The sequence below is a fragment of the Epinephelus moara genome, chromosome 18 (assembly GCF_006386435.1).
Source record: "Epinephelus moara isolate mb chromosome 18, YSFRI_EMoa_1.0, whole genome shotgun sequence".
Taxonomy (NCBI): Eukaryota; Metazoa; Chordata; class Actinopteri; order Perciformes; family Serranidae; genus Epinephelus; species Epinephelus moara.
This window is the reverse complement of record NC_065523.1, coordinates 31,423,624-31,444,637: the sequence shown is the minus strand read 5'-3', so window position 1 is coordinate 31,444,637 and position 21,014 is coordinate 31,423,624. Positions and strand designations below refer to the sequence as shown.

The 21,014-nt window shown below is 40.8% G+C and overlaps 2 protein-coding genes across 2 annotated transcripts in view; one reads left to right on the top strand and one right to left on the bottom strand.

Moving 5' to 3' along the window:
* The window catches only part of syngr3a (synaptogyrin 3a), a 136,877-nt gene that overhangs the window by 58,953 nt on the left and 56,910 nt on the right, over positions 1-21,014 (top strand). The gene's annotated exons all lie outside the window — the stretch shown is intronic.
* Positions 1-21,014, bottom strand: part of myo15aa (myosin XVAa) — a 48,955-nt gene that overhangs the window by 27,186 nt on the left and 755 nt on the right. The window contains exons 2-21 of the mRNA XM_050070341.1: positions 20,236-20,299; positions 19,921-20,030; positions 19,507-19,581; positions 15,199-15,289; positions 12,803-12,906; positions 12,615-12,678; positions 12,249-12,362; positions 11,970-12,131; positions 11,435-11,548; positions 5,215-5,273; positions 4,279-4,402; positions 4,058-4,153; positions 3,777-3,908; positions 3,555-3,680; positions 3,152-3,229; positions 2,872-3,029; positions 2,738-2,783; positions 2,494-2,618; positions 896-1,013; positions 629-804 (exon numbers count right to left, since the gene is read on the bottom strand). Of these exons, the coding sequence (XP_049926298.1) occupies positions 629-804; positions 896-1,013; positions 2,494-2,618; positions 2,738-2,783; positions 2,872-3,029; positions 3,152-3,229; positions 3,555-3,680; positions 3,777-3,908; positions 4,058-4,153; positions 4,279-4,402; positions 5,215-5,273; positions 11,435-11,548; positions 11,970-12,131; positions 12,249-12,362; positions 12,615-12,678; positions 12,803-12,906; positions 15,199-15,289; positions 19,507-19,581; positions 19,921-20,030; positions 20,236-20,299 (2,136 nt within the window). The remainder of the gene's footprint in view (positions 1-628; positions 805-895; positions 1,014-2,493; positions 2,619-2,737; positions 2,784-2,871; positions 3,030-3,151; positions 3,230-3,554; positions 3,681-3,776; positions 3,909-4,057; positions 4,154-4,278; positions 4,403-5,214; positions 5,274-11,434; positions 11,549-11,969; positions 12,132-12,248; positions 12,363-12,614; positions 12,679-12,802; positions 12,907-15,198; positions 15,290-19,506; positions 19,582-19,920; positions 20,031-20,235; positions 20,300-21,014) is intronic.

Below are 21,014 nucleotides of genomic sequence, written 5' to 3'. Positions count from 1 at the left end.
CTGGAGAAATTTAACTCTAATTGGCAACTGGGTGGCGCTATAACAACAGAAAAATGCTTATAAATGGCTAAAATGCGACCGATCGCTGTGGCTCCCCCTGTGGACCAATGTTGTTGTTTTTCTAAATTTTGGTTTGACTAAGTCATGGTATGGTATGCTGTACTCAATGGGTATGGACTAGTACTGTAATTAGAAAGAGGAAAATGCTGCAAAAGCTTTGCTACAGAAGTCACAGTTACAATGTGTTTTGGATAATTACTGTAAAACTTCAATTAAAAGCCTGATCCCAACTAAACGCCTAGTCCCTTTTACTTGCCCAGTATGGCTTCACATTTTGACAAATAACCGCCTGTCTTAACTGACGCTTGGGGCTGTATTCACAAACATTCTTAGAACATCCTCAGAGAGCTCCAAACTCTGCCTAAAACTTATAGTAAAGAGTCTTAGTTTAGGAGTGATTTAGGAAAGTTTTCAGAGCAACTCTGAGCAAGGAAGGGACAGAAACGTTTTCCTTAGTGAGGAGGTGTGTTTGAACCAGTTGCTAAGTACAACACTTTCTTTTCACAGACATGATTGTGATTGTTGTTGATACAGTAGTTATGAAATTAGCAGTAGCAGTGAAGCTGACCTCATGAGGAAGCCTCGGCACTGTGCCTGCAGCGCGATGATCTTCTTGCGGAAGGCCACGAAGCGTTTCCTGACGAAGAACATGCGGGTGTAACGCTGCAGGGTGAGGGCGGCGAGCTGACGGGCGCGCTCCCGTTTACACTCCAACAGCTGGTAGATGTCTTCCTTCAGAAACAGCTGCCATTCATACACACAAACATGTCTTTAGCTTGTGTTGCTGGTCTTTTTGTGAAAGGATGAGCATGAATAAATGAGAGAGGAGCCTCACCTTTGTGACCCCAATGTGGTAGGATCCTGGTCTGAGAAGACACAGCTTACTGAGCATGATCACACAGTTCTCTCCACTCGCAGCTGGAGGCTCATGTATCCCCACCAGAGACTTATACCTGAGGAGGACACACATCCACATGCATGTACACACACACACACAGAGGCTTATCCAACAACTCTCCACTGACTGATGCAACAGGTGACACTCTTTTCTACATCTCCTGAGACATGTAAGGTATCACTTCCCATGCTAAAGACCCAGTGCTTCTCCACCATAGTGCCTCACACCATCCATTAATTAAAGAGACAGCTCACTCCAAAATCAAAAACACATATTTTTCCTCTTACCTGTAGTGTCATTTATCAATCTCAATTGTTTTGGTGTGAGTTGCAGAGTGTTGGAGATATCAGCCATAGAGATGTCTGCCTTCTCTCCAATATAATGGAACTAGATGGCACTCAGCTTGTGGTGCTCAAGTGATAAAAATACATTTAAAAAACTCAGCAGCAATGTCTCTTTCCAGAAATCATGACCTGGTTACTCAAATTAATCCACATACCTTGTTGTGAGCAGTTTCATGTAGGAACTATTTTCTTTCTACTGAGCTACACCTCTAACTGTATCACAGTAAAGAAGGGAGCGTGCATCTACACATGGATGAGGAGCTCATGCTCGTGACAGCACCAGATGCAAATATTCATAGCGTCCTCCTCGGCTAAGTTGTAACATTAGCTACCTCAGTGGTGCTAGGTCAGGGATGGGCAACCTTTACTATCAAAAGAGCCAATAATAATAATTTTAAAAATCTGCGTGGAGCTGCAAAACATACTTGAGCCTTAAAATAAAGATAAGGTAACCTTTTACGTTTAAATTAGCCTATAATTATAGTCTCAGTGCACATGCTGTGTCTTTAACCGCCTGGAAAACTAGTCGTAAAAGCAAACAAATCTGTCCATGCCCCACTAAATTCTCTATTTTATTCCAAGACTTTAGCTAGCCAGTGAGAGAGACTCAAGACGAGCCACTGCTATCGAGGTTTGGCAAAATTTAGAGGAAAAGGTGCCAGGCAGTAGATAATACATCTGTATAATAATGTGCCTTTTAGTTGTTGAAATGTTAAAACTTTTTTCTTTTTTTTTTACTCGGTATCTAGGCTTCACATTTATACAATTAGAGAATGAAAGAATTTCTTTGCGCTTACAACATTCATGACTGATAATTAGGATGTTAAAAAAATAGCCATCAGTCATTTCCATATAATTTTTTTGTCAAAGCCACAGAGAGCCACTGGAGAGGTGAACTAGCAGTGGATGCACACTTCCTTCTGCACAGTGATACCTTTGGTGGGTGTACTTTGGCAGAAAGAAAATAGTTCTTATATGAAACTGCTTAGCGCTTTAAGCACCACATGTCAAGTGCCCCCTAGTTCCATTATATTGGAGAAAAGACAAATATTTCTACAACACTGATATCTCCAACACTCTACAACTCACGCCAAAACAATCTAGACTGACAAACAGCACTACAGACAAGAGCGGAAATATGTATTATTGATTTTGGGTGAAACTGTCCCTTTAACACTGCGTGTATGTTACCTGAACAGGAAGATGTAGAATGGCATTCTGACAGGATATCCCTCCCTACGGATCCTGATGGTCTCTAGAACACCTGAGTGTCTCAGCTGATTGCTGACCAGCTCGTCCTCAAACACACCTGGTTGCTACACACACATGTGAACACATTTGGAAAACAGCGACTGTCATTTTCTACAGGATACAGTCAGACTGAACTCATGTATGAAAATGATCCGTGTCATCAGTAGAAATACAGAAAATCTACCTTCATATTATTTGGCTTAATGCAGCGAACAAAAAACGGGTTGCACCTGAAATAGAAGGAATAAAGTAAACAAGTAAATAACATCTCCTGCTTATTATTTATTGTGTAAAATCTTTATTCTTTCTCAGGTTCACCTCTCCATCTTCTCCACCAGCTCCAGCAGGGACTGTTGGAACTTGCTGCTGACGGTTGGAGCTTGGTACTTCCTGGTGACTGTGCTGCTGTTCCTCATGTGACCTCCTCTCTGCTGACCTGTGACCTCTGCGTGAACCAGGAAGAGGTTTGACACCATCTGGACACGCACAAACACACACACATACATTCACAACATTCACACATGAAACAGAGCAGGTCTTTAAGGGGAACGTGAGCATGCATGCAGATGTTGATGTGAAGACGCTCGTCTCCTCTCACCTTGTTCTTGCTCTGAATGAACAGATCCAGGACATCCTGACGGACCTGGTCGTAGTTCTTATCGAGGAACTTGTAAACCTGAATCATTGATATCAAAATCAAAATGTCAGCTGATACACCACTTCAGTGACTTTTCCTGTTGGGCCACGAGTTTGACATTTGTTGTTTTGTGATATGTGTGATATATTCACATGTATCAACTCGAAGGACCTGAAAATGTGAAACGAGTCAGTCTGCCCTTCACTACTGCTTAGAGTGATGCTGCTACAATACCTAAAAAGAGAAGTATACTCCTGGTACAGATAAGAATTTATCAATAATGTTTTTGATGTCATTGAGTAAAACACATTTTCACCAGTCGCAGGTTTTGTCACTTGAGATGAACCAGTGAGGAGCTTCATACCTGGTAGGTGACCCTGCCAGCAAAGTGCTTGATGGTGAACTCTGGGTGTGGCATCTTTGGCTTCATATACAGTGGGTTGTTGCCATGGTGATAGTGACACTTTTGGAGGAACGTGTGGTCTGTCGCCTGGCAACAAAGCAGCAGACTGTAAGTGATGTGCAATAATCAATCGATCAATCTGTGGGTGCAGCAGGCGTTCTCTTTAGATCTCTCCTGCCCCACCTGTGGGAAACCACACTGGTCGTCCAGGATCCTCAGTATCCCATGAGGCTTAGCGGCAATGAGGTCAATGCAGGGCTGGTTGTCACTGAATGGGATGTCCTGCCAGGGGATCTGTTCCCGGCTGTATTCCTCCTGCATGGGGATCACATGCAGGAGTGTTTCTGTCAATCAACCTATCAATTAATTTACTAATGCTTCCAACATTAGAAGAGATCTCTGTGTGTGTGTGTGTGTGTGTGTGTGTGTGTGAGAATGTTCCTGCAGGTGTGACGTCGACTCACCTGTTCTTCCCTGAACACGATCCTGTTGAAGAAGAACTGCAGGTACTCGTTTGCATAATTAATGCAAAGCTGCTCAAAGCTGTTGAAGGCCAGATCCTGTTGTTCCCACACACACACACACACACACACACACACACACACACACACACACACACACACTTGGAGTCCTTCTGCTTTGCAACACAAGAAAGTGACAGACAGGTGATAAGATGGTGTTGTACCTCAAATCCGTAAATGTCCAGGATGGAGATGGAGAGCGTGTGTTGGCGGGGATACACCTGAGCGTTGATCCTCTCTGTTAACCAATGGAAGAGCAGCGAGTACAGGATCTTGGCAACAGCATCTCTGGAGAACAAAGATTTGTGTGTGAAAGACAGACATAGCAGGGGGCAGGAATACTGTCTAGAAATTAGGAAGAGAAAGTAGGACGGCAAATAAGGGCCACTGTACGTAAAATAAACCAATAAAACAAAATTTAAAAAACACAGAGCCAAAGTAGGGGGATGATATTTTATGAAAAAAATCATTTTGCAAGATCATGAGAAAAAACTTGAATATTCTTTGAGATTATAAAGTGCCAAATTTACATGAAAAAAACTCAAATTGTGTTTCATTTTATTTTGTTTTGTCAACTAACCATATTGCTTCACTTTGCAAGGCTATATCAACCTCAGCACACAGCAGACGACACTGGTAAACAGGGAATCCAGCAAACACTGAGATGACCTTCATTTAAACGTCCAATCATGTCATCCAGTTATGGCTCAAAAATACTTCCAAAATGATTGTTGGGCATCTGGGACGTTACCTGGCCATTGACTGGACGTCCTTCCTGGGCGTCCAACAACATCAAAATATGACCGTGAACAGGTCTATTCAGCTATTCTGCTAAAATTTATGTGCACAGTGTGCATTCATCAGCTTTATACACCCTAAAAACTGAAAAATACTAAGTATACCTTGACTTACACGGGACACAAACCCTTGGTATCCTGGGTGAAAGTCCTGAGCTTGATCCATTTATCAACCACAACTTCTTTCTTATATGTAATCACTTAGACACACTTTTTTTTATGACATCGCATGACTTTCTGGCAGAAAATCCAACAAATTGAAGTTGTATGGTACATTACTTTTCCCTGCCCCTTCTCTCTCACCTGGCATCGACAGCACTTTCAACAGTCAGTGGGGTGTAGATCTTGTCCCTCATTGTCTCCTGTAAAGAAGACAGAAGGTAAAAATCACAAATGACCTCCTCATGGCAGCTGACTCCGGACTCTTAACCGTTCTCATCCTACTTGAGCTGTGTGCGGCCTTTGACATAATTTCTCACAACATCCTCCTTAACAGACTGGCCTCCATTGGAATCACTGGCACACCCCTTGGCTGGTTTAAATCCCATCTCTCTGACCATACTCAATTTATCCAGCTCTAAACATTCAAATCCCAGCCATTCCCAGTTACTACCGGTGTTCCTCAAGGTTCTGTCTTGGGCCCCCTTCTGTTTATCATCTACTTACTTCCTCTTGGCTACATCTTCTGTAAATTTAACATCCACTTCCATCGCTATGCGGATGACACCCAGCTCTATCTGTTCACCAAACCTACCTCCACCCCAGCCTATTCAGTATGACTCCCGTCCATCAAGCCACACACATCCACTTTTTACACAGAATTTTATTCACTGAAAATTTGTTTTGCTGAATATTTATTGGTTGTTTTGTTATTATTATTGTTTTATTTAGTTATTTATTTTATGTTACTTTTTTCCTTATCACGCTGACTTTTTAAATCTGCTGTTATTTTTTCTGTCTTTGCCTGTAAGGTGACCTTGAGTGTTGTAATAGGTGCCTATAAATAAAATGTATTATTCAATATTATTATCATTATCAAAGTCTACATCTGCTAAAATGTCTTTTTTTCCTTTTTGTTTTTTATGAGCTTCTCTCCTGCATTTGTTCCCAGAGACCTCCTTCACCTCCTCAGACACTTTTATTTCAAACATTTTATCCCTTCAACTTTACATTATAAATGTTTAAAGGCCCTTCAAACCCATAGTCCACTCACAGAGGTGTTCTTACTCATGTTGCCGGATTAGACCTCTTACTGAGACTGTGGCTGTGTCTGAAGTCATATATACAGTGAAAACCTCAACACCACGCTGCTAAAGGCTTTTTTGTTTGTCCTAACTTTTACAAACTACACCACGCTTTCATCCTCTCTTCACTTATTACTTTTCTTCCACTTTTACCTTCGACTCCACTGCCGTTTCAGTCCTACTGGACCTTCGTCAAGAGTGTTAAACTTGCTTAATTCGTTAAACACTCTTGACGAAGGTCCAGGAGGACCAAAACATTACTGTTACTAATAAATTGTGAAGCTGAGCAAGAGCAGTGTGCGGGATTATCTGTTCCAAGACTCCTGTGATATTTTCCACAGAACCTGCACCTGAGACAGTTGGATGTGCGAATATCTTTCTCCAAACTAATCTCCACTTGGCCAAACATCGTCTCTGCTTCCCTTCCTCTCGACTCCCCCACTTGCATTTCTTCCACTCTCTTATTCATTGACGTGAGTGTCTGGGACTCGGGGTCTAATCAGATAAAGAATGCTCTGAGACTTGAGACCTTCTCTTACTGAAATGCACTAGATCATCACACACACACACACACACACACACACACACACACGCACACACGCACACACACGCCTCATCCGGCCAAAGGAAATGAGTGGATACGACCGACTCCTCTCCTGTTACATAGAAACCATAGGAACCACCATTGTGATTAGAGATTCAATTATACCAAAGGCTCTTAGCGTATAAGAGCGTGCATGTGTGGAGGACATAAGGTGCGCCATGATCACATGTACATTTAATGTATTCCTGTCTCCCTCCTTCTTCCTCCCTCATCACCGCCGTCCCTCGTCAGAAGACTGTCAGGACGACTGGATTCTGCTCCTTCTTTTAAACTGGAAGCTCAAACAGGATGTTTTATGGTCAGATACTGGAATACGACAGGATGAGGATCAAAAACAGACAAATTTGGGTGAAGGAAAGAGATTTTTTTCTCTGATTTCTTTTATTCTTTCTTGCTGATCTTTTGACAGTTTCTTTGGAGTTTTTTGTTTGATCCACTTATGCCAGCAGGGTAGTTCCTGTTTAACCTGCATCGCACAGGGCCGGAATGGCTCCTTGGATACCACCAGCAAACTTTGCCAGAAACACAGGAGTACAACATGACAGTTAATTTTCTTTATTTGTCCTCTAAAGATTTTTGGATGTGTGAGTGCTCTCACGAGACAAAATCCAGAGCAAGCCAGATATCTTCAAAAGGTTGTTTTCTTTTTTTATCATTATTATTATTGCTGATCCGTGGTGTTTTCAAATGAGTTCCTGAGATCTCAAAACAACTTGTGAGTCCTCGCCTCACACTTATATGTGAAGTCAATGGATTTCTACTCCTGCCTGGTCACACACACTGGAGGAGATTCAGTATAAAGACAATGAGTATAAGTCTTGAGCATGAGCTTAAGGATGCGGCAAGTTAACTTAAAATCCTTAAGAAAGAAAAAAGTTCCTCTCTCGTTCAGTGGGCTATGATGTGAAAAGTCCAACTGTGTTAGCTTGTACTATTGTGCATTTACTACTGCTGAGTGTGGCTATTTATAACTAGAATTACCACTTTGTGGTTGTATGCCTCCGCACTAGTCGAGCTGCAGTTACAGTTTACATCCATGTCTGTAAGAAACATGGACGCATGGAGAGAATTTGGCTGAAAGAACGTAATTCGATATATTTTTTACACCATAGACAAAATACCAACAATCAGGTAAACAACAGCACTGTTACAGACTCTGTGGGCAGGGGAATGCCAATCACTCACATATATTTTGGTCATGTTTTAAAACTACAAACATTCAGGGATATGATTATATGATTATGAGTTTTAGGTTACAGGATCCCGAGGGACCCCCGGATTGTGTAGCTGGGATTAGTAAGTGAGGACATTATTCATCAGAAGGACACGTATCTGTTCAAAATCCTAATACTGGCATGCAAAAAGGCCATTACTAGGAACTGGCTAAAACGTGACCCTCCAAGTCCAGGACAGTGTAGAGGAATAATATCTCATGGAAAAACTGACCTTTCACCTGAGAACTAAAGTAAGGACACGTGCAACGCTGGGGTAAATGGACAGACTATAAGAGAAATGAGGTGCTATTCAGTCAGCTGATCTGAAGACATATACAAAAAAGTTGTAAACTGAGGGCAGTGGTCCGTCCCCCCCTTGACCTTTGACCTTGGACCACCAAATTCTAATCAGTTCATTTTTGAGTCCAGGTGGATGTTGGCGAACAAATAGCTCGTTCATTGTGATGTCTCTCTAAAAAACACCCAGATCTGGGGACACAATCGCTGCAGCAATGACTCGCTGAACAACAACCACTTTTCTTGTTTGTTGGTCTGTAACAGTGATCTGCAGCTTGACAGCAATCTCATCAAGGTGTCACACTTTCCACCATCCCTTCAACCTCCCGATGACTTAGTCAGCTTAAACATGTAATTAAAACTATGTCACTTTTGTGATGCGTTTGAAACGTACTTCACCTATCTATGATTTGCAGAAATGTACAATGCTGTACAATGAGTGTGTGTGTGCCAATATGCGTTGTCGACATATGCTTAGAGTGTAAGTGATACACCCAAATGAATGAATGAATGAATGAATGCTGACGTATCAAAGTCACATCTGTAGTTACATTCTGAGAAGTTAATGGAAACTGTTTTGTTTTATAAAGTGGTTCTGTTACCATGTGGAAAGTAAATCACTGAGATCAGATTTAATTTGAGATTTGTCTTACACAACATAATGAATGAATGAATGAATGAATGAATGATGAGAGTATCACAGGAGGTCAGAGGTTACAGGGGAGATACTTGACAGGAAGCCTAAATCTGAGACACTAAATAAGACACAGTGATGTGTCAGGTAGAATGACAGAGGTGTCAGAGCAGATGATGTCACTGCTGAGGCTCATTATTCTCAGATACAGTTAATGTACTCTTTACGAGTATGAGTATCGTTCAAGTAAAATGTGTCAGACATGATTTGAGATTTAATTAATATATAATTATATAATTAATATAAGACATAATTCTGAGATTGTTCAGTGAATACTTTTCTAATAAATAATAAATACTTCTGATCAACTCAACTTTTGGTTAGGGCCCACCCTCTTCAGATTATAACCCCGCCCACCTCAAACTGAAGAATACATACATACATTTAAACATTTCAATTATAACATATCAATGTTTAAAGTGATTTATATACAGTTTAAGCTGACTTTGTCATTGGGAAGTGGAGGGGATGTTGGATGGAGTGTAACCTAGGGCGAGATGCCTGCCAAGCTGTAGACCACTACTCTCAACCAAAATCACTGGTTGTTTTTTGGTGATCCTTCACGCTGTTTAAACGTTAAACATTGCGTCATTTCCCACATGTAATGTGCTAAATTTTTCTGGCATCTGGGTTCATAAAACAAGAAACACTCCTTTTGGATATTTGGGAAAAATTGTGGAGGGAAAGCAGTTTTAACCTACGTAAGCGTATTGCATTCACTTGACAGATAAAAAAAGAAATCTGTTTTATTGAGTATTTTTTTCTGTTTTTCATGGTAATTTTTTTTTCTGTTTTTCATGGTAATTTTTTGGGCTCGATATAATGGAAGCAAACATGACCCGCTTGTTTAGTTTAATCCAGTTTTACTTTGCTTTGGGTTATGTGTCCAACTGATTCTGGAGAAACACTGCAATGTCCAACAGATCTGAATGGGCTTTTCATCTGAACAACCGCAAAGTCTTAAGGTGCCTGCGTAAAGTCGACAAACTAATGATAACACCATCTATATGACTTAAAGACAAGAGTATCTCCCAGTGTCTCAAACCCAAAACAAAGTAAAACTGGATTAAACTAAACAAGCGGGTCATGTTTGCTTCCATTATATCGAGCTCTCAAGAAAGGAATGAAAGCATCTGTTGTTCTATTGCTCTCTTAACTCAGAAAAAAAATACTCAGAAAAAACAGAAAAAATTACCCTGAAAAAAAAAAAAACTACCCCGAAAAACAAAAAATTTTTACCCCAATAAACAAAAAAATTATCCCGAAAAAAAAAAATAATTACCACGAAAAACAGAAAAAAAATTCCACGAAAAACAGAAAAAATTACACCAAAAAAAAAAAAAATTACCCCGAAAAACAAAAAAAAATTACCACGAAAAACAGAAAAAAATTACCACGAAAAACAGAAAAATAAAAAAATTACTCCGAAAAACAGAAAAAATTACTCAATAAAACAGATTTTTTTTTTTATTTGTCAAGTGAATACAATACTATTAACCAAACTACTCCTTTTAATAAAATGTTTGGACCTGCAAGCAGTTATATCAGGGTCCAAGCACCCCATGCAGCTCAGGACATATGAACTAAAAGTGAGTGACCAGGTGGGGCAGTTCACTTAAAATGTATTTCTTTTTTACTGTAGAAGAAAAATGTCTGAACTAACTACAGCATGATGTATGAGTACATTTATTATCTTCAAACTATGTGATATAATGTGCTGACTTAAACATGATTGTGAAATAATATGAACGGTGATTACACAAAACTCACAGGTGTAATGTACTGAATAAAATGTAGGAAATAAAATAATACTAAAATATTTTTTTCATCCGAGGTAGAAGTGAGGTGACAACAATAGCAGATTATTTAATATGAAACAATGTATTACAGACTAAAATAACCTCCACCAACCACTCAGTTAAAAAACTGAAAACAATAAGCATCTGTTACAGTTTACAGCTCCACCGTTGGACCAAAGAGACACTTTGCAGTTGTTCATGAGCATTTTAAAAGTCTATTAAGAAACAGTGAACTGATGACCTGTTCAGTGACGAGAACTTAGACACCAAAATCATCTCCAGGTTCCCAGCAGACTATTTGCTTTAATATTTAGTGTCACTGATGAGGACTGAACAACAAAAAGGCCAATCCAAACCAAGAGAACTGACCTTCATCAGTTATATCAATATTTTAACTCCCCAGAAATCAAACTTTCTCTTATATAAAAAAAGAGATGTTGAAATGACAGATTGCTCTGCCCATTAGATAATGGTATAATGCTGTTCATTTATAATGGCACACCCACAAAGCTGATCAATCCTAGCTCTAAATGTTCTGAGACAGCAGGTTAAATAACCACCCTGAACAAGAAGACAAGGATTCAAACCTCTGACACCTCGTGTTTCCAAGCCTGTATATGAGGTACTGAAGTTTTAACACACATGCACATAAAGCTCAGCTTGATACTGACTGTGACTTTGTAGGTGATGGCTTTCTGAAGTCCCTCTGGAGAGATCTGCAGCAGCTCTGCCACCACTCTGATCTCCTGGGCGCTCACCACTGACGCCACCTCCTGGCCATCCGCCTGTCGTGCAACACAGAGAGAGAAAGACAGTGAAAACACTTCATCTGTTGTGTGTTTGATCGTCATACTCTGGTTCAGTAAAAATGAATGTGTTTGGGAAGTACTGAGCATACAGCAGGATAAATGAGACTTGGATTATACTGCACGAGTTGTGTGAGAGTTTTTAAGCAGATGTTTTGATATAGCTCTCTTGTGTTAAATGCAGTCGCCTATGACTTCAATTCATCAAGACTTTTCTCAGATTTGGATTCTTCGTTCACCGGAGGCATGCAAGAAAAACAAAGATTAATTCACAAAGTTTAGGAACACTGGGTGTCCAAACATCTATTCTGAATATAGCACATGTACAGTGGTGTTTGAATTGCCTGACTCCAAATAATAAATATTAATAACAAAATAAAAATAAAGATGGAAACACGACCTCATATCTCTGAAAGTAGACGTTGCCCAGGTGCAGTATGGAAGAAAGAACTCTAAAGATGGCCGACTGGTCGTCAGGGGTGAAGTGAAGGATCTCCATGGCAGCGAGCAGACGCAGGAAGTCCTCAGCGTCATTCTTTCCTGTTATCCCACAGTCCCCTCCCTTCATGGTGACAAAGAGAGAGACAGGGCACAGTAGTTTGGGGTGACGAGCTCACTTGATCTGAGCAGCCTGATCTCCACAGGACATCATGATGATGGTGCTGCGCTGTGTCTCTACCTGGTTGAGGTAATAGTAGGTCTCAGCCTCTTGGAGATAGAAAGCCTGCCTCTGCTGCGAGGGGAGACCTGCCAGCATCTCATAGAAGATATGATAGTTCCTTTCATCTTTGGCCTGAAGAGAAACACACATTTAACACTGTCACATACAGGACTTTTTAAAAGCTGTGTATTTATGTAATTTTTCCAGTCCACATTGTTTCAGTATTTTGCCTTATTTTATTTTCTCTTTTTTGTATATTTAACGTATGCACCAAAAACCAAAGGAAGTTCCTTGTAAGTGACAACCTTCTTGGCAACAAATACAGATACAGAAAAGTATCAGATATAAAGTGTCATCCTGTGTGTGTGTGTCTGCGTGTGTCACCTGGAAGACAATACGGGACTTTTCCAGTAGATACTGAGAGGTTATGGCACCACTGATCACACCACTGGACAGAGACAAAGACAACATCGAGCACAGAGAGGAGAGGAAACACAAAAGTGTGTTTTAAACATCATTAAAGAAGAGATGGGATCAGAGAGTAAACCTTTCTGGTTCTATTTCATACTCACTCCTCCAGAAAGACCTCTATGTATTTCCCGAAGCGACTGGAATTATCGTTCCGTACAGTTTTGGCATTTCCAAAAGATTCCAGCAGAGGAGCTGCCTCAAGTATCTACGAACATTCAAACACACGGTAAATGAAGAAACCATTATCAGCTGTGTGGCAGTAACAGCAGCCTGTTTACAGCCATTATTTAATGCAGATATAAACTCTAGTAGCTTAAAGGAAAACTTCACCCCCAAAATGATTGATTCTATATCCGTGATCAAGTTTACGTGCACAGTAATATTCCGAATTAAGCCTTATTCTGAATGTGGCACTGATTAGGACATGTGAGATATGCTGATATTATTTGGGTTTTAGGAGCATTCTTTGGACATGTATACAGTGCATTCATGCGTCTCAATGGAGGTCTTTCATGTAGTTTGTGACACACGGCCTCTTGTCGGCTGTTTACAATCGGCTCTCTGTGTTGTCATGGATGCATTGTTCACAAACCATCTCACCAACAGTTTGAAGGCTGTGGGGTTGAGATGCCCAAAAGAAAAGCCCACATATATGGTCATAAGGGGAGGCACACCTACTTTAAACTTTATAAAAACATGGATATTAATAGGTTTTTGAATATGCATAAACATCACAACGCCAACCTTCTTAAGAAGGTGATTTAAGGAATGAAAAGGGAGGCTGTGTTCGCACGGTCCAACACATCTGCAACTGGTGGAAAACTTTGAAAAAAAATCCTATTTTGATGCTCCAGCTGTTCCACTTCTCCATAATTTGACATGATAGAGGATACACCCATTAAGTTCTGTAGCTGGGTGCAACTTGCATTTTTTTCGCATCTGATTGCAGTTATCCATGTGGCAAAGTATAAACGTCGCCTTTGCGCAACAGAATAACAGCAGAGAGAAAAGGAAAACTGAAATTTTTAGACTGGAAGCTGCAGGTCCTAGGGCAGAGACATTTCTCTAAACCTCAGGCAAAGAATTTAAACATTCATTCATTTTCTATAACCACCTATCATGTTGGGGGTCACAGGGGGGCTGGAGCCTATCCCAGCTGACACTGGGCGGGAGGCGGGGTACAGCCTGGACAGGTCGAGGACAACCATTCACACTCACACCTACGGACAATTTAGAGCCACCAGTTAACCTGCATGTCTTTGGACTGTGGGAGGAAGCTGGAGTACCTGGAGGAAACCCACGCTGACACAGGGAGAACATGCAAACTCCACTCCCTGAGGTCTGAACGCTTGCTGTGAGGCGATAACGCTAACCTTGCCGCCCAGTAAACGGGGATATTAGTGGAATATTCATTTTCATCAGCCATGTAAACAGCTTAGTAGGAATATTATTGTAAGACAGATTTTTCCACTGTTTAGCAATAAGATATGTTTTAGATGTTTTATGTTTTAGAGATGAGAGAAAATGAGAAAGAGAAAAAGGAGGTAACTGGTTCCGGGGGAGAGTTGAGAGAGACGGGAAAAAAAGAGGAAGGTTGTAAGTGACGGAACTGTGTTGTTGTACTGGTGCTGTTCTCGTGCTGTGAAGTTGAATAATACAGCTGATGTTTTGAAAGAGATTCGTCTGGTTCTTTCTATAGCACTACAGTGTTATATTATCTTTTCCTGAATAAGGGCAAAAACCGGCATATTTAGTGCATGCAAATGTAATCACTGTATCGCGCTGTGTTACCTTGAAATCATGAAGAAAATTTAATATTTCTCGCAGCCTCCACAGTGAACGAAGAATCCAAAAACAGACTAAATTCTTAATGAGCTGGAGTAAAAAGGGGGTCGGTGTTTAACAGCAAAACTATACCAAAAAACATCTGTTTACAAACTCTTACATAACTCCTGCAACATAATCCAGCTCTCATTTACTCATTCTTATATTCAGTACTTCCCAAACACGTGTTTTTGCTAAAACCTTCCTATTTAAAACACAGTACATGTGCGCTACTCAGCCACGTGTGAGATTGTTCATGCAGAAGTGTTTTCCTCACGAGCTGAAGGTCACACAAGGTGAGTAATTGATATACAACTGATCATTTTAGGGGGTTAGGTGTTCCTTTAATTAAAGACTGTGTAATGCTCGTTTGAAATTCAACACAGATCATCAATCAGAGAGTTAAATGATGCTAGATTGATTTTCTAAAGCAAGAAAAAAAAAAAATCTCTGGTGAATATTGCCACACACCACAGCAAAACACAACAATTCTTAAGGCCTTATGTGAAGATGAGCTGTTAAATATAAAGCACAAGTCATGCAGGGAACCCCACTACCTCAATCTGCAGCCGGCAGAGACACAGAGACATGGAAAAAAAGACGCACAGAGGCATTAGTCATCCTTCAAGACAGGAACGTGTGTGTGTGTGTGTGTGTGTGTGTGCGTGTGTACCTGTTGCGCAAGATTGCATTTGTGATCTATTGCTGCTAGGTAGCGAAGGACCAGTTTGGTGGCCTCTGTTTTCCCAGATCCGCTCTCCCCACTGAAACACAGTAACACACACTCAGTGGGCAGAGATAACGCCCATCAATAGGACTCAGCAGCTGATACATTATATATAATGAATTGTCCCAGTGCTCTGCTGAAGAGGTCGCAGCACTGCTGTGCATGTCTGAAACCCACATATATTGTGAGAATGAGTGCGTAGTAACGTGTGCTTCTACTTAGCATGGAAAGGGACGGACAGATATGAAGAATATGGTCAATTTAAAGGATACATTTATCTATGGTTTTCTACCTCAGTATCCTCACGTGACTGTGTACCTGAGATTTCTTTTCTGGGGTCGTTGTTTGCAGAGCCAAGGGGGAATGATTAAAAGCCAGTGCTCAGCTTCAATTGACAATGATAAGTCCACGGACCAAGCCAGAGATCTTGATATTGTCATGGACTCATACCTGAATTTCACAGCCACTCCAAAGCCAGCCCATCACCTACTAAAAGACTATATCAATGATTAAAGGACTGATGTCTCAGCAGGATTTGGAAAGACTCGTCCATGCATTTATCTTCAGCAGACTCGACTACTGTAACAGTGTCTTAACAGCTCTGGCTTAAAATTCATAATGCTGCTGCTGAAATCTCCCTGGCTTCCTATCCACCTACAAAGTGATTTCAAAATACTACTGTTAGTTCATAGCACTGAATGATTTACGGCCAAAATGCATTTCTGATCGTCTGCGACATTATGAGCCCTCCAGACCTTCTCTGGTGCATCTACTGCTAGCTCACCTAGCACCACTGAGCTAGCTAGTTACATCTCAGCCGAGGAGGACGCCATTAACGTTTACATCTTGTGCTGTCACGAGCATCAACCTCCCGTCTATGAGCAGATGCATGGTGATACGGTTGCCGGATGCAGTTCGCTAGAAAGAAAGTAGTTCCTACATGAAACTGCTCACAACAAGGTCTGTGGATTATCTTGAGTAACCGGGTCATGATTTCTGGAAAGAGACATTGATGTTGAGTTTTCCAAATATGTTTTTTTCCACTCGATGACTTTGCACACCTAATATTGAAGCAGTTGCGAAGGCTAAGAGGTGCAGCTGTCAGGAGCAGGTTAAATGAGTATCCTACTTCATGTGAAATGCTGCTTCAGAGGCTTTTCCACCCCGACCAGAATACATTTCTTTGAAAAAACAATTAATACTTAATGTGGTCAAATTTTAAAGATATTGAACATCGTGCAAAATATTCTCAACCAGCAGCTTCAGTACAAAAGAGTCTGTATCAGACTTCTATTTCAAAACACTTTTGGTGGCGCCCTACAGCTATGGTACTGCCAAGAGTTTAGATATGTAAATGGTCTGTAACCTGCTTCTTCAATAGCTTCCATCATCTGTTCATCTGCCCATGACTAAAATGAGTTTGGCACCCCTGATCTAGACCTATGTAGGTACTAGTGCTAGTATTTAATATTCTTCAGTTGTAGCCTTGATGAACGTTCATTGCACACTGGGCTGATAATCCATTTGCTAAAAGGCAAAGTGGAGGTGGAAGCTCATTAAGAGTGAACATTATCCGCACTTTGAGCACCGCTACACGCAGCTTTTATTAATCACTTAGATGGTCCATTATATGACCCTTCTCACCTTCCTGCTGGTGCTCGTGGAGCATTTGGCTTAATTGACTACGTGATGTGAAACCAAGCTAATCTTCCATCGGGCAAGGCCTCAATTCCACTTTTGCGTTAAACCACCTGAAACGCTCGTACACACACACACTGTGCTTCATTACTGCCAACAGCTTAGTGCTAAATACCACCATTATGTAAGCTTGGCCAAAGGGGGGGCAGGAGTTTGTGTGTGTGTGTGTGTGTGTGTGTGTGTGTGTGTGTGTGTATTTAGGGACACCAGCACCTTGACCACATTCCAGCATAAGGTTTCAACTCACGGGCTGGTTAGCTAAAAACCGGGCCATTACTGGTCACTGTACACCAGACCTCAGTTTCCCCTAAACACGCACTCAGTGACTCACACAAACACAGGGTTCACACACATGCACTCGGACACACACACCTCTGAAAGATAATCTGCTGCTGGCCCAGACCTGGCTGGGCTTTCCTTACAGGTGTCTCCTTCCGAATACGGCTAGAGTGTTCCAGGTGTGTGTGAGTGTGGGCGCTTGTGTATTACATATGATTGTTTCTGGACAATTTCTAAAAGCGCACACTGACGTGAAAGTGTGTGAATGTTTTGTATATGTGTCTGCGCTTTTACATCTGAGTTAGATGTAAAAGAGCTATGACTATACGTGTGTTTGTGCGTGGAGATGAGTTCTGACACGGGGCGAGGCGCCTGTGACAGATAGACGGAGCGCGCTCTGTCTTAAGTTTGCTGGCCAGAAAACCACAGACAGACACTCATGAATTTACAAACACTAATCCAACTGGAGATGGAAACCTAACTGTCCAAGAAGCTTTTTGGACACTGTGTATACCAAGGTTAAACCCTTACAAAACCCTGTGAGGTTACCAACCTAATGATACACACACAAAAAATATCTTGTTGCAGCAGATAAGATTTTTATGTTAGAAAAAAAAAACTTTGTAAAGGCTGATAGTTATGTTTCATAGTGTAGTAGTATGTCCTGATTGTGTGCATACTGCATGCAACAGTACGTACTTTTTAAGGGCAGCTGCAGTACCTACTAAAAGTAAAAAGAAAATTGTGATTTGGAATGCACCCCTAAATAATGGTGTAATAGTAACAATATTAAACAAAAGTACAAAATTCAGCTCCATTTGTCTTATACTACACATGTTTTCCCAACATATAGAAACTGCTAACGTTATTAGCATGAGCTTATGACATTTTAGGTTGCATAAATTAGTCTAGAGGCTAGCAGAATTTTCCTCTATAAAGCCAGGAACAACAGCAACATTTAACAAGGGTAAAGGCCTTTTGCGCACTGAGTCCATTTTTTTTTGTCTGACATTGTCGCGCATCTAAAAATAAATACAACTTCATGTTGTGTCAATCGTGTTTGTACATTGAGTCCAAAACGTTAATCTATTATCTGCATTTTTTTCTGCATCCATCAGAAGCCTTGGGAGATGTCCAAGAATCGGTGAAGAAAATGTGGCCGCGGGACACAGACGTGACAAGACAGAGGGACAGGGCCCAAAGAATCATTTCATAACTCAGATAGCTCACTTTCAACAGGTCAGATAGTAATATTCAGGTGGATGATGATTACGAGGTGGAGGATGATGTGGACCGCTGACTGAGAGGGAGGACAGCTCTGCAGCTGAGATACCAAATGACAGACAGGGAAGGAGTTGTGACAGCCAGATAGGTAACTCCAGTGGAGAGAGGCAAAGATGGAAATATGTCTTTTGATTTTGTAACATATTGTGAATTTTCACAACCAATAGAAGAATAAATCGCATCAGAATCTGTGTGCAAGATTTCTGTGCTTAACATTTTTTTTCAGATGACAGGTTAAAAAAACTGCATCCCAAAAAAACGGACTTAGTGTGCAAAGGCCTTAACGTTACAAATTCAGCTCCATTATAATTCACAAGGTTTACCTACAAAAAGTCCTATACTGGACATGTTTTCCCCACATATACAACATGCTAACGTTATCAGCATCAGCCTATAACATTTCCCCTTGCATACATTAGCCTAGCAGCTAGCCGACTTTTCCTCTACTCATATGAAGCCAAAATAAATTACACAAAAGACTTAAAATACCTTTTTTGGTGGGAGCTTTATTGTCCTCACAAGTTATTGTTTCTTATCTGTAAAATAAAAGCTTTGTTCCCACTAAGGGGAAACGGTTTTCAGCTTTCAAAAATAAAGAGGTCTGCTTCAGCACAACATGTAGTTAGGCCTACATTTCTGAGGAGGTGCACGTTAAGCTACAGCGCAGGGTATGTAACGTATCGTGTCTTATTGAACTACTTCACAAAGTGCTTTGCTTTCCATAGCTGCAGTTGCGGTTAATAAGCGTGCCGTGTCTCTCAGTACATAGTTGAGTACAATACAGGGTACACATCCACGCAGAGCCTACGCCGTGGATATGGAATACAGTCAACTCATAAGTATAAATCCTGCTTGAATCCAATGTAATGTATGATGAACCGTGTTTGTACGAAGTAATATTGTTGTGAACTTTGATGTCAGGTTTACAGGTACATGGAAAGTCATTATAAATGTGTATTTTTCTAAGGAGTGCGGAGACAGTCGGCCTCTTACCTGATTATTATGACCTGGTTGTGTTTGGCATCCATCAATTTGGAATAAGCAGCGTTTGCTATGGCAAACAAGTGCCTGAAGAAGAGAGAGGAGCTGCATCAAGCTGAGATATTTAAACATATATAAAAGCAATGAACTCAAATTGTATGTCTTCTCCTTTTTTCTACCCTTATCCTCTGTACTTCTAATCATCTTTTTTCCCTGCCCTGCCTTAATTATTTACCTGGACCATTCCTTCCTTTACTCAAAACATGTCGGCTTCCTTTCTAGTTTCAAAACAGAACACGGTAAGGATCTATTATGTTGTGTTTTTAAAATACAATATTAACCAGCTATAATATAACACTGACAACAGCGTTCTGTTTGTTTGTTTTCATTTCACTGTCCCCACATTTGAGTGTGAACATGACTCACGGAGGGTTCTCTCCCAGAGCATGACCCTTGTACAGCAGCACCACGTCTGTCCCATAGATGTTGTACATCTTGTAGGGGTTCACAGACACCAAAATGCTGCCTATGTATGACTGAAAAAGAAGAAGAAAAGAAAGAAATGGAAATTTAAAAAAAGAAACAGATAAAGAGATAGATTTGTAAAATCAACACAAACTCAAAAGGAACTAATCTGACTTCTGATTTATACATAAGTTCAAGACATTTTCAGGTATAGTACAATGAGTCTATGTATGCAGGTGTTTGTATGTTGGACGTGTGTGCTGCTCAGATACTTGCATAAATAATCTCCCTCTCAAATCTTTTCCGCAGGTTCAGCAGGACAGCCCCTTCATGCATCTCCCTGGACAGAAGCAGTAAGACAAAGATATTTAAGGATGACAAAGGACTTCTGCTGCCACCACAAAGGCATGATCTCCCTTACCCACCAGCCTCGATCGCGGGACAGTTAAAAGACCTTGTTCGAAGGATCTAAGAGGTTGGGAGTCGGAGTAGGGGCAGAGAAGTTCAGCCCATATATGGCTTTATAAACAAATAAAATAATCTTAAAATCAATCCCGTATTTGATAAATTCAGTGTCCACTGTGCTTAATTCAAATCTGGCCTTTCTTCACTAAGTATTGTGCTAATCTTTAGGCATAGCCAACCACTACAACTGTCTTTGACGCTTTATAACGACGACTGCCCACTGATTACACTGTATATGCTGAAGCATTTTCTCATTCTCCATACACTGAAAAAGGCAAACATGACTGCAGTTCAGGGGCGAATCTAGGATCAGAGATTTAGGAGTGCTGAGCAGCCAGAGAGCTGCCCGGCCAGGCAAGATAAATTTCACTGTTTTGTACATTTTAACGCAATTTCATTCCCACATTTGTGAAAGAAAAGCACAACACTTTTTACTTTAATCCATCAAATCTGATAAAGGTTATTTAAATGCTGAGCCACAGCAAAAGAGGAATGGATTGGAATCATCAAAGAAACATATCGTAACCCTAATTTCTGGGGGAGGATAACTCATTTTGATACAGCAGCTCCTCAACATACACATAAACAGT